Raw genomic sequence first — 13649 nt, 5'->3', positions numbered from 1 at the left:
TGTGACGTCCGTACATAAACTGTATGTACCAATGACTGGTACATATCAACAATCATATTGGATTTCCAATGGGCGGAGTACTGACCGCATTCAAACCGTGCACGCAAAACCAAGAACCTAACATTGAACATTAGTTATAATTCCACAACTGGGCACCATTTGTGAATTACACTAGCAACCAACTGGAGATGGTTAACTTGCAATGTAGCTCACTTACATGTGCCAGAAACTACACCTATTCCCATACAGACAAATCGAATATAGCAAGCCATTGCACTTTTTAACGAATAAACCAAGCATGGAGGATAGTAGCTCCTTCATGCATTCGCCATAGTAACATCGCAATCAGAGCTGACTTGGCAATCAGTACATGCAGTACAAATTATTTGCTTTGAAATTTGGATTTCTTCTTCTGTCCTGATGAGTGCAAGATGAAGAGCTTTGAGGGAGCAGAAGTGTTATGATTTTAGTGGGCTTAGAAAGAGATAAATGCCCATGCCCAAGTGTCATGTATCCTAGGCTGCCGTGGGAGGCAAGGAAGCAGGTCACAGAAGTTCTCACGCTAATTTCCAAATCCACCCTGACCACAGGAGGTGCCAGAGCACTGGAGGATAAATATTGTGATACAATTATTCAACCAGGGAATTAGGCAAAAAACAGGTAACTATAGGCCAGTGAATCATTCACTATTGGGAAATCATTTGAAAGAATTTTGAGAGAGAATTAATCACCACTTGGACAAGCAAGGATTAGTCAAGGATAGAAGGCATGGCTTTGTCAGAGGGTGATCACAAATAATAAATTTAAGTGTATTTTGCAAGAAGGTGACTGGGTGTGTAGATGTGGGCAGTGCAGTTGATGTTGTCTACACGGACTTCATACTTGCTTCTGATAAAACCCCGCAGGGGAGACTGATAAAGAAAGCAGTAGCCCATGGATCCAGAGCAATTGATTTAGTGACAGGAAGCAGAGGGTGATGGGCGAAGGATTTTGAGACTCAAAGTCTGGGTCCAGTGGTGCACTGTAGGGATCAATGCTGAGTACTTGCTGTACGTATGCAACATACATTACTAATCTAGACGTGAATGAGGAAATTCAGTACGTTCACTTAGAAGCTCAATAGTGCAGGAGGCAGCCAGCCATTTGGCCCATCAGAACTGCACTAACTCTCCAACAGAACATAATAAGAACATAAGAACATAAGAAATAGGAGCAGGAGTAGGCCATCTGGCCCTTCGAGCCTGCCCCGCCATTCAATAAGATCATGGCTGATCTGTCGTGGCTCAGTTCCACTTTCCCGCCCTCTCCCCATAACCCTTAATCCCCTCTCTTATCAAAAACCCATCAACCCGCTTCTTAAAAATATTTAGCGAGGCAGCCTCCACCACTTCAACGGGCAGAGAATTCCAGAGATTCACCACCCTTTGAGTGAAGAAGTTCCTCCTCAACTCCGTTCTGAACCGCCCCCCCTTTATCTTGAGGCTGTGCCCCCTAGTCCTACTGTCTTTTTTGAGCGGGAAGAGTCTTTCCACCTCTATCCTATCCATCCCATTCATCATCTTATACGTCTCAATGAGATCTCCCCTCATTCTTCTAAACTCTAACGAGTACAAGCCTAGTTTATTCAGCCTCTCCTCATAGCTCAACCCCCTCAACTCCGGTATCAGCCTAGTAAACCTCCTCTGCACTCCCTCCAGGGCCAAAATATCCTTGCGCAGGTGCGGCGCCCAAAACTGCACACAGTACTCCAGCTGCGGCCTCACCAATGCCCTATACAGCTGCAGCAAGACCTCCCTACTTTTATATTCAATCCCCCTCGCTATGAAGGCCAGCATCCCATTCACCTTCCTGACCACCTGCTGCACTTGCAGGCTGGGTTTTTGCGACTCATGCACAAGGACCCCGAGGTCCCTCTGCACCGTCGCCTGCTGCAGTTTTTCGCCACGTAAGTAATAGTCCTTCCTACCAAAGTGGACCACCTCACACTTGCCAACATTAAATTCCATTTGCCATTTCCTGGCCCATTCGCCCAGCCTATCTAGATCCTTCTGCAGACTCTCCACACCCTCCGCACAATTTGCCTTTCCCCCAATCTTGGTGTCATCAGCAAATTTCGACACCCTACACTCGGTTCCCTCCTCCAGATCATCTATATAAATGGTAAATAGCTGAGGCCCCAGCACTGACCCCTGGGGCACCCCACTAGTCACCAACCGCCAATCCGAATAGCACCCATTGACCCCCACTCTCTGCCTCCTATTTGACAACCAATCCTCTATCCACGCTAACACCCTACCCCCAACTCCATGTCCTCTGACCTTCTGCAGTAACCTCTTGTGAGGTACCTTATCAAACGCCTTCTGAAAATCCAGAAAGACCACATCCACCGGCTCTCCTCTATCCACCGCCCTAGACACATCCTCATAGAACTCCAGTAAATTTGTCAGACACGACTTCCCTTTAATGAAACCGTGTTGCGTCTGCCCTATCAAGCAATTCCCTTCAAGATGCCTCGCAATTTCCTCCTTAATGACGGATTCTAACATTTTACCTACCACAGACGTTAAACTAACCGGCCTGTAATTCCCCGCCTTTTGCCTGGCACCCTTCTTAAACAACGGCGTAACATTAGCCGTTTTCCAATCCTCCGGCACTTCCCCGGAATCCAGCGACGTCTGGAAAATAACCACCAAGGCATCCACTATCACCTCCGCCATTTCTTTCAGAACCCTCGGATGCATTCCATCCGGTCCTGGGGACTTGTCCACAATCAGCCCCTCCAGTCTGTCGCGCACCACCTCTCTAGTAACAGTAATGTCATTAAGACCCTCCAGTCCTACCACCTTTCCATCGCTAACACCCGGCAAATTATTCACGTCCTCCTCCGTGAAGACAGAAACAAAAAAGTTATTCAAGACCTTAGCCATATCCCCATCCCCTACCACTAGGTCCCCTTTCTCATCCGCTAAGGGACCAACGTTCACCCTAGCCAGCCTCTTCCTTTTTATATATTTATAAAAACTCTTGCTATCCTTTTTTATATTAAGCGCTGGCCAAGCTTCATAGCTTCTTCTACCCTCCTTTATCAACTTTTTTGTCAATCTTTGTTGACATTTAAACCTTTCCCAATCCTCTTCTCGCCCACTGCTCTTAGCTACTCTAAATTCCTCCGCTTTTAATTTAACACTTTCCTTCACCTCCTTCGTTATCCACGGCTTATTACCTCTCTTCCTACTGTCCTTTTTAACCATCGGAATAAATTTCTGCTGAGCACCAAGAAAGATCTCCTTAAAGATCCTCCACTGCTCCTCAGCAGACCTACCTTCCAACGCGCTCCCCCAGTCCACATTCGCCAATTCTTCTCTCATCCTACCATACTCCCCTCTATTCAAACAAAGGACACGTGTCCGGGAACCCACTTTCTCCTCCTCCATCTGCAACAGAAACTCCACCATACAATGATCACTCTCTCCAAGAGGATCCTTCACCTCAAGGTCCCTAATTCTACCCGCCTCATTACATAGCACCAGATCCAAGATAGCTCGCTCCCTCGTCGGCTCCAACACACACTGTTCCAGGAAACTATCCCGGCAGCATTCCAAGAACTCCTCCTCGAGCCCACCTCGTCCAACATGGGTCGACCAATCAATATGCAGATTGAAATCCCCCATAACTACTGCCGTCCCATTCCTGCACGCCGCACTTATTTGCGCGTTAACAGCCCGCCCCACCTCCAGATCATTATTCGGGGGCCTATAGACGACACCCACCAGCGTCTTCCTCCCTTTGCTGTTCCTAATCTCCACCCACAACGATTCCACTTTCTGCTCTTTGGCTCCGATATCATCCCTTGCTACCACCTTGATGCTGTCCTTAATCAGCAGAGCTACGCCACCCCCTCTTTCCTCCTGCCTATCCTTCCTAAACACTTGATAGCCCTGTACATTCATCTCCCAGTCCCTGTCACCTTGCAGCCACATCTCTGTAATGGCCACCAGATCGTATCCATTTGTGTCGATCTGCGCCACCAGCTCATCCACTTTATTCCGAATGCTTCGTGCATTCAGATAAAGCGCTTTCATCCCAGCCTTCTTCTGGACCCTATTTGCCATAACGCCACCACTTGGGACATCCTCAGCCTCTTCCCTTACCTGTACCCTATCCTTAACTGTAGACCTCCTAACATCACCTACCCTCGCGCCCTCCCCCCCCCTAATTAGTTTAAAGCCCTGTCTACAGTCCTCTTTACTCGATTCGCCAGCACTCTGGTCCCAGCACGATTCAGACCAACCCCATCCCGCCCGAACAAGTCCCACCTACCCCAATACTGGTGCCAATGCCCCATAAATTCGATCCCATTCCTCCCACACCAATCTCTGAGCCACCCATTCACTTCCTTTATCCTGTCAACCCTACGCCCATCTGCACTCGGTTCAGGCAGTAGCCCAGAGAAGACCACCTTGTCGGTTCTACTTTTTAATTCCATTCCCAGCTTCTCATACTCCCTCCCCAGATCCTCAGTCCGCACTTTGCCTACGTCGCTGGCACCCACATGTACCACCACAACTGGGTCCTACCCAGGTTTTCCCTTACCCTCTGCTGGTAACTCCATACACTTACCATGGCTAATCCATCCAGCCTTTACATCTTGGGACACTAAACAGCAATTTAACACAGCCAATCCACCTAACCTGCACATCTTTGGACTACAAGAGAAAACCGATACCGAGAAGAAACCCACACAGACACGGGTAGAAGGTGCAAGCTGCATACAGACACACAAGGCTGGAATTGAACCCAGGTCCCTGGTACTGCAAAACAGCCCTTTGTCCTAAATGGTTTACTTATATCCTTACACTGTGACCCTCGTTCAGGAGACCCCCGTGATTGGGATTATCTTCCTTGCATCTATCTTGTCTGGTCATACAAGAATTTTATAGGCTTTTGAGATCCCTTCCTTATTTTGGGTAGGATGCTGTTGGAGAGTTGATGCAGTTTTGATAGCACAGTGGTCAGCACTGCTGCTTCTCAGTGCCAGGGATCCAGGTTAGAGTCCCAGCTTGGCTCAGTGTGGAGTTTGCACTTTCCCCCCGTGTCTGCATGGTTTTCCTCTGGGTGCTTCGGTTTCCTCCCACATTCTGAAAGACACATGGTTAGGTGCATTGACTCAAACTAGTGCCGGATTGTGTTGACTAGAGGAATTTCACAGTAACTTCATTGCAGTGTTAATGCAACTTGTGATTAATAAACAAACTTTAACTTTCTTCTGAACTCCAGCAAATACAAATCTAACCAAATCAATCTCTTCTCAAACTGGTAAACCTTCCCTGCCCTCTCTCCAAAACAAGAACATCCACACAATATTCCAGGTGTGATCTCTCCAAGACTCTGCAGCAAGACATCCCTGCTCCTGCACTAAAATCCTCTTGCTACAGAGGCCAACATACCATTTGCCTTCTTCACTTGCATGCTTACTTTGAGCAATTGGCATACAAGGACACCCAGGCCTTGTGGCACATTGCCCACTCTCAATATATAGCCACTCAGATAATAATCTGCCTTCCTGTTTTTGCTACCAAAGTGGATAACCTCACACTTCCCCACATTATACAGCATCTGTCATGCATTTGCCCACTTACTTAACTTGTCCACATCACACTGAAGCATCTTACATCCTCTTCACACCTCACCCCACCGCGCCCCCCCCCAGCAAACTGCAAATTTGAAGCTATTACATTTAGTTCCCTCATCTAAATTATTGATGTACGTAATACAAGGACAATTTGGACAGATGAGCAGTCCAGCAGCAAATGGAATTTAACTCTGAAAAGTGAGCGCTCATGCGTTTTGGGACGACTAACAAGGCAACAAAATATACCATTAACGGTGAACCAGACGGATCTTGGGTGCATATCCAAAGATCCCTGAAAGCAGCAGGATAGGTAGATAAGGTGATTAAGGTGGCATACGGGATACTTATCTTTATTAGCCCAGAGTACCACAGCAGGAAAATAGTGATAGAATTGTATACTTGTAAGGCCACAGCTTGAGTATTGCGTGGAATTCTGTGTCACCACACCATAGGTAGAACGTGATTGCACTGGCAAAGCGAAGAGATCCACCAGGATATTGTCCGAGCTGCTAAGGCTGGGGTTGTTTTCCTTAAAGCAGAGGAAGCCAAGGCGATATCCAATTGAGTGATACAAACTGTGAGGGATGTCGGGTGGATAGGAAGAAACTTTTTCCTTTAATAGGGGAATCAAAAACCGGGGTGCACAGATTTAATCTGATTTATTGTCACATGTATTGGTATACAATGAAAAATATTGTTTCTTGCACTCTATTCAAAGCACATTATTCATAGAGATGGAAGAGAGAGAGTGCAGAAAGTAGCATTACAGTCATAGCTAGGGTGTAGAGAAAGTTCAACTTAATGTAAGGTAGATCCATTCCAATGTCTGATGGAAGCAGGGATGGAGCTGTTCTTTAGTTGGTTGGTATGTGATCTCTGACATACCATGAGGATGTGCGTGGTGCATGATGACCTTGATTATGCTGACTGCTTTTCCAAGACAGCGGGAAGTGTAAATGGAATCAATGGTCGGCTGGTTTGCGTGATGAACTGTGCTATGTTCACAACCCTTGCTAATTTCTTGCAGCTTTGGCCAGAGCAGCAAACCTACCAAGCCACGATATACCTGGAAAGGATGCTTTCTATAGTGCACCTGCAAAGGTTCAAGAGAGTCATAGCAGACATGCCAAATTTCCTTAGCCTCCCGAGAAAATAGATGCTTTGGTGGGCTCTTTACTGTAGCGTCTGCGTGGAGGGACGAAGACAGGCTGGTGATCCGAACACCTAGAAACCTGACCATTTCCACTTCATTCCCATTGATGTCAACATGGGCACATCCCCACAACGCTTCCTGAAGTCGATGACTATCTCCTTCATTTTGCCGACATTGAGGGAGAGTTTATTGTCACCACACTCGTTCACCTGATTCTTTACCTCTTTCCCGTACTCCATCTCATCACTGTTTGCAATCAGACACACTACACTGGTGTCATCAGCAAAACTCAAATTGGAGTTGGACTAGAATTTGGCCATACAGTCATAAGTGAATAAAGATTATAACACGGGGCTGAGTATAACGTGGGGCACTGAATCTGAAAGGATGGTAGAGGCAGGAACCCTTAACGTTAAAGAAAAATTTAGATAACGTGAAACATCACCACAGACAAGGTTACGAACTAAGCGCTGCAAAATGGGACTGGAATGGATAGCACGGATACAATGAGCCAAACAGCCTCCTTGTGCTGTAAAGCTCCATGACTCTAACAGGGTACACTGGCCATGCTACATTCTCAGTGTACCCAAAAGGATGCTCGAGTGTGGCGACTCAGGGATTTTCACAGTAACTTCATTGCTGTGTTAACGTAAACCTACTTTTGACCTGAAGGATTTCTTTAAAAATTAAAATTGTGATCAATGATGAGGCCGCAGTCCACAACCAAGAATATAACGGAATCCATCATTTTCCATATCATGGAAGCTATCTAGTCCAAAGGCTGACAATGAATTCAGTCACGTCGCTCAGCAGTTGCTATATTGAGTACTTCAATTTCCAAGTCGGTACATCAAACCTGATACTGGACTCAATCTATTGAGCAGTAGCTCCTCCAACATCTCTCTAGGATGCTGAAACCTGGACGAGTTAAGAGCACCACAAAGAACATCAATTCCATCTTATTGCTTCTTGCAAAGCTAACACGGGCACAACAGAACAGGAGCATCTAAGACACAGACATCCCAAGTAGAAAGGCTGAGACGATCACACATCAGCTGAGATGGACAGGACACATTGTCAGAATCCTTGACTGCCCAAGGGAAACAGCTCAAGGGCATTTTTTGATATATCAAGTTTTTTTTATTAGAAAAACAAAAGTTTGAGATATATTTCAGCAGAATTTGATGGAAGCCATATTTAATAGCAGCTCCAAAGAGTCCTCCAGGGAGCACATGACTCAGAGCACTCAACTTCTTGGCTGGTGTTGGTGCATGTTTTGTTGTTGAGAGATAACCTGGCAGTCTCAGCAGCTATCTGGTCAGAGAGGAGGAATTCATCTGCTTAAATTCCAGGGGGCTCCCAGATGCTGGATGTACCTGTTTCAACATCTTATAGATAAAAGTCGCATATCTGTTCTTCCACTTGAAGCAAGTTATTTTCTTAGCTTTGTCCAGCTCTGCAGACAGCTTCGGTTTAACAATCCAAGTAAATGACTTGATGATCATATGGATTCTGTACGCAACTCAGAAAAACTTTCCAACCAAGCCCTTTAAACGTCTGCTCTATTAGCACCAATGTATGGGAAGCAAATGCCTAATTGCAATCAAACTGACTTTTGTCAAAAACAATTGTGTCAAGGCATTCCAATCAATAAGCACAGCCACCGAAACAGAAAGGTGAGAGAGATGGCGAATGGAATGTTGGCCTTTATAGCGAGGGGGATAGAATATAAAAATAGAGAGATCTTGCTGCAACTGAACAGGGTAATGGTGAGGCTGCAGCTGGAATACTGTGTGCAGTTTTAGTCACCGCGCTTGCAGAAGGATATATTGGTCTTGGAACGAGTGCAGAGGACGTTCACTAGGCTGATGCCAGAGATGAGGGGGTTGGACTATGGAGAGAGACTAAATAGACTGGGTCTGTACTCGTTGGCGTTTAGAAGGATGAGGGGGGAATCTTATAGAGACGTACAAGATATTGAAGGGGATGGATAGAGTAGAGGTAGAGAGATTCTTCCCGCTTAGAAAGGATAGCAGGACTAGAGGGCACAGCCTCAAGATAAGGCGGGGGGGGTGCAGTTTAGATCAGAGTTGAGGAGGAGCTTCTTCAAAGGATGGTGAAATCTCTGGAATTCTCTGTCCGTTGAAGTGGTGGAGGCTACCAAGTCACGGGTAGATAGATTTTTGATAGACAAGGGAATTAAGGGTTCTGGAGAGAAAGCGGGAAAGTGGAACTGATCCACTTCAGATCAGCCATGATCTTATTGAATGGCGGGGCAGGCTCGAAGGGTTAGATGGCCTACTCCTCTCCTATTTCTTATGTTCTTACGTAAGGGAAGGCAGCTGCTCAAGATAACAAACCACCACTTCTACCGGGTGACAACTGATAACTTCTATGTGGGAAAGCCAATAAGCCTACGACAGGGCTCATATGCCATTTTCGTCAACATTGACATCTCATTTAAACCAGCGATCTGCAGGACAATTCATCCCCGACATGAGGCATTGTTCATGCTTGGTAGTGAACTGTGTAGAACATTTAGAAACTTTAAATTCAGTCCACTGCAAGGTCTCCAAGTTGCATTAAGTAACCCTACCTCAGATTCAAAAGCAAAGGCCTCTGCATCAAAAAAATGCCCCTAACGTGGATGGTCAAAACTGGATTCACTGCATTCTTCTGAAAAGCCAATACTGAATTGAAAAACGGAAAATGTATCAGGTTTGCCGTCATAACTTCTTGCTGCCAGTAAATAATCTGAACAATGTGCTTTAACAGATGTGCTCACAAACCATATTTTTGAACTTCAGTAAATTACCAGCAGAAACTTTTAACGTGCAAGTAAACCAGAAACTTCTTGTACTTTCTTATCAATGCTACTTTTCAACAAAATGTGCATCCTCAATTAGAGGTCACTTCAAACCTGGCAGCTAAGGAATGTATCCACTCCTAAACCATGATTTCTATTGTCTGTCAGTTCAGGAATGCACACTGCAAAGCATGGCAGGGTGGAATGCATCCGCCCATCTGATATCATCAGGATCAGGCACCATGCAGTGCATACTCTGAATCACACTTGCCTCTACTATAAGCTTCATTTACCTTTAAAAGGAAACGTTTCATGTATTTTATATGCATATCTGTTTCTCCGTAACAGCTATTCTCAATTCTGCACCTGCTGCCACTTTGCAATGTCAGGTACAGGAAATTGTGCTGTGGAACAATTATAAACAATTTAATTTTGTAAGTCCAACATGTTTTTAAAATTAGACACCTTGGAACATTGAAGTACAAGGTTAAGAACTTATTAAGCTTCAAATTTTGCACAAGATTTCAAGCTAGGTGCATATACGCTGCATGTCACATAACCAGGTTATATGAAACACGCCTGAACCTTGTCTTAAAGAATCAACATGAACCAAGATTACCCTGACACCATGGAACAACTGTGAATCTCCAGTACACGCAAAGTCAATCACATTTTTCAATGTATCTGCAATGAGATTACAAAGTCAATACTTGCATAAATTTTGATCATGGGACACAATGACAACTTCTATCAGCAACAAAAGACAAAAGATACACATCTGAAGCACCGAGAAAATTAAACAGATTCCACGGCTGTTGGCTGATCTCAGGGTTCCGACAAGTTACAAAACAACAGCTTTACTGCCACATTTTGCATCATTGATACACCTCGATTAAGACTGTTGTACAATCGTTGGTAGATATTGGACTTTTTATTTGCTCAGTACTCATTTCTCAACATCATGGACAAATCCAATAATCAGAACCATTCTTTAGAGATAGTAATGCAACCACATATTGAACAGCCTTCATCACAATTTGAAACAAAACACATCAGAACACAGCAGTGCTCGAGATCCATTGGCGCAATTTCAATACAGCCAAGTCCAAAATCAGGAGAAATAAACCAGAAAGTGCTCAAGCATGGCATTTTCGTCAATAAAAGCAGCAACGTCACATGCGACTGTAGCAATCTCCTTGTGAAACAAATGAATATCTTTTGCTGACAGGCTTCAACAGCCTTTTCAACCCAAAAAAAGCCTCAAACCCTTAGCAATGCAAACTTCAAAAAACACACTATGCAACAAGCGGTTTACGCAGTGGTCAAAGTGCTATTGTTCAGCCTGCAAACTTCCAGCATTCTAACTCTATTTACATCCAAATTCAGCAGAGTTTTGGAAACCCCAGCTTTCAACTTCCAGTGATGTTGGCACGTAAGCTCAGACAACTAGAACGGAGAATTGTCAGATGCTCAATGACCCGAATCGTAACGTTAATAGCCCCAACACTACAATTTCTTAAACTTGTAGTGCCATCATGTCAACCCCAGATCATCCTCATGAAAAGGATGCCATCGTCAATTCAGAGATATCACTGTTGTTCAGCGAAATGGCAAAAATAACAGGCAAGAAATCTCCTCCTTGCAGAGGCAAGCCCTGGTCACAGCATTCACTCAAAGGTCACATCTCACCTCACACATCCCGGGTTGGGAGGGAGAAATAGAAAAGCAGAGCAGAGGAACCGGGGGAATATCATTGAGGATAGCGGGAAAGGGACAGAGGGAGCAGCTGTGGTGTCAAGCTCGGGACAGCTAGGGAACAGGCTGAGGGGTAGCACAGGGAAGGAGTAAGACAAGATTAGGGTCATGGGCTGGTGAGAAGGCAAATGAAAATGGGAATGTAAGAAATGGGGGCAGATGGCAGTGAACCTGGGTGGGGGTGGGGGTGGGGGTATGGGGTTGAATTTGAAGGAAGGACCTGAAGGTACTGTTACTATGTTTGCAGATGACAATTATATGTGGAGGGACAGGTGGTATTGAGGAAGCAGGGCGGCTGCAGAAGGACTTGGACAGGTTGAGAGAGTGGGCAAAGAAGTGCAATGGGAAAAGTGTGACGTTATGCACTTTGGAATGGGAGATGGAGGCAACTGACTATTTTCTAAACGGGAAAGTGCTTAGGAAATCAGAAACACAAAGGGAATGAGAGTCATTGTTTAAGATTCTTTTAAGGTTAACATGCAGGTTCAGTCAGCAGTTAGGAAGGCAAATGCAATATTAGCATTCATGTCGAGAAGGCTAGAATACAAGAACAGGGATACACTTCTGAGGCTGTAGAAGGCTCTGGTCAGACCCCATTTGGAGTATTGCGAGCAGTTTTGGGCCCCATATCTAAGGAAGGATGCGGTGGCCTCAAAGGGTCCAGAGGAGGTTCACAAGAATGATCCCTGGAATGAAGAGCCTGTTGTATGAGGATCAATTGAGGATTCTGGGTCTGTACTCGCCAGGAGTTTAGAAGGATAAAGTAGGTTCTGATTAAAACTTGCATGATACTGCGAGGCCTGGATAGAGTGATCATGGAGACGATGTTTCCACTAGTAAGACAAACTAGAACAAGAGAGAATAACCTCAGGCTAAAGGTACAATCCTTTAAAATAGAGATAAGAAGGAATTTCTTAAGCCAGAGAGTGGTGAATTTGTGAACTCTTTGGTACAGAAAGCTGTGGAGGCCAGGTCATTGAGTGACTTTAAGACAGAGATGGATAGGCTCTTGACTAATGAGGGGATCAGGGGTTATGGGGAAAAGGCAGGAGAACGGGGATGAGAAAAGTATCAGCCATGATTGAACGGCGGAGCAAACTCAATGGACCGAGTGGCCTAATTCTGCTCCTATGTCTTTATGATGTTGTGGGGAGAATAGTGAGCCGGAGCCGGGGCGGTGAACAGGACAGTGAGCCGGGGGTGGGGGGGTGGGGGGGTGGTGGGGGGGTGGCGAACAGGATAGTGAGCCGGGGGGGGGGGGGGGGGGGGGTGAACAGGATAGTGAGCCGGGGGGGGGGGGGGGGTGAACAGGATAGTGAGCCGGGGGGGGGGTGAACAGGATAGTGAGCCCGGGGGGGGGGAGAAGGACAGTGAGCCGGGGGAGGGGGGCGACGAGAATAGTGAGGGGCGGGAGAGAATAATGAGCCGGAGGGGGGTGGGGAGAAGAATAGTGAGCCAGGCGGGGGGGGGGGGGGGGGGGTTAAATAGTGGGGCAGTGGGGGGGGGGGGGGGCGAGCCGGGGGGGGAAGATAGTGAGCAGGATGGGGGAGGGATCCTAATCTCTGCCTCACGGATTCGCCGGGCTTTAGCCGGTGATAGAGTTGAAGGCCCGCGGCCTGCTCTGCCGGGCCTGCCGCGGCTCTGCGGCCGCCTCGTCTTCTCACCTGGTGCAGGGCGGTCAGTCCGTCCACATTGGCGTAATTAATGTCCGAGCCGCGATCCAGAAGCTTCTTGACCTCGTCCGTGTCCCCGCTCGAGCAGGCCGCCAGGAAGACGGCGCCATCATCGAACTTGACCTTGGTTTTCTTCTTCTTGAGGACGGGCGGCTCGAGCTCAGTCTCGGAGCCCAGCCATCGCTTCAGCTGCTCGTTCCGCTTCTGTTTCGCGTCCGCCATCTTGTGTGGCCGCCTCCCTCCGGCTACCCCCCCACCCGGGGAGCCATCAGCATAGCGCCGCGAGAGCCCTGGACCCCGCCCACTGCCTGCAAACCCTGCCCACTGCTCAGATCCCCGCCTGGGGAGCCGTCAGCATAGCGCCGCGAGCCCGAACCCCGCCCACTGCCTGCAAACCCCGCCCACTGCCCAGGTCCCCGCCTGGGGAGCCGTCAGCATAGCGCCGCGCGAGCGCACAAACAACGCCCACTGCCCACACACTCCGCCCACTGCCCAGTGACCGCGCCCACTCTCTAGAGACCCCGCCCGCTGCCCCCCTCCCCGCCCGGGGTTCTAACAGCATAGCGCCGCGAGAGCCCAGAGACCCCGCCCACTGACCAGAGGCACCCGCCCTGGGAATTATCAGCATGG

The 13649-nt window shown here is 47.2% G+C and overlaps 1 protein-coding gene across 10 annotated transcripts in view; it reads right to left on the bottom strand.

Moving 5' to 3' along the window:
- The window catches only part of ppp1r12a (protein phosphatase 1, regulatory subunit 12A), a 202235-nt gene extending 188928 nt beyond the window's left edge, over positions 1-13307 (bottom strand). For 4 of the 10 annotated variants that reach the window (XM_080191428.1, XM_080191432.1, XM_080191433.1 and 1 more), the window contains exon 1: positions 13011-13307. In XM_080191428.1, the coding sequence (XP_080047554.1) occupies positions 13011-13241 (231 nt within the window). In that variant the 5' untranslated portion in view covers positions 13242-13307. The remainder of the gene's footprint in view (positions 1-13010) is intronic. The other 6 variants (XM_080191430.1, XM_080191429.1, XM_080191431.1 and 3 more) reach the window with 2 other exon arrangements.
- Between the last annotated feature and the right edge of the window lie 342 nt (positions 13308-13649).

Source organism: Carcharhinus amblyrhynchos, chromosome 6, assembly GCF_965287045.1.
Source record: "Carcharhinus amblyrhynchos chromosome 6, sCarAmb.v2.hapA, whole genome shotgun sequence".
Classification (NCBI taxonomy): Eukaryota; Metazoa; Chordata; class Chondrichthyes; order Carcharhiniformes; family Carcharhinidae; genus Carcharhinus; species Carcharhinus amblyrhynchos.
This window is presented reverse-complemented; position numbering and strand designations above follow the sequence as displayed.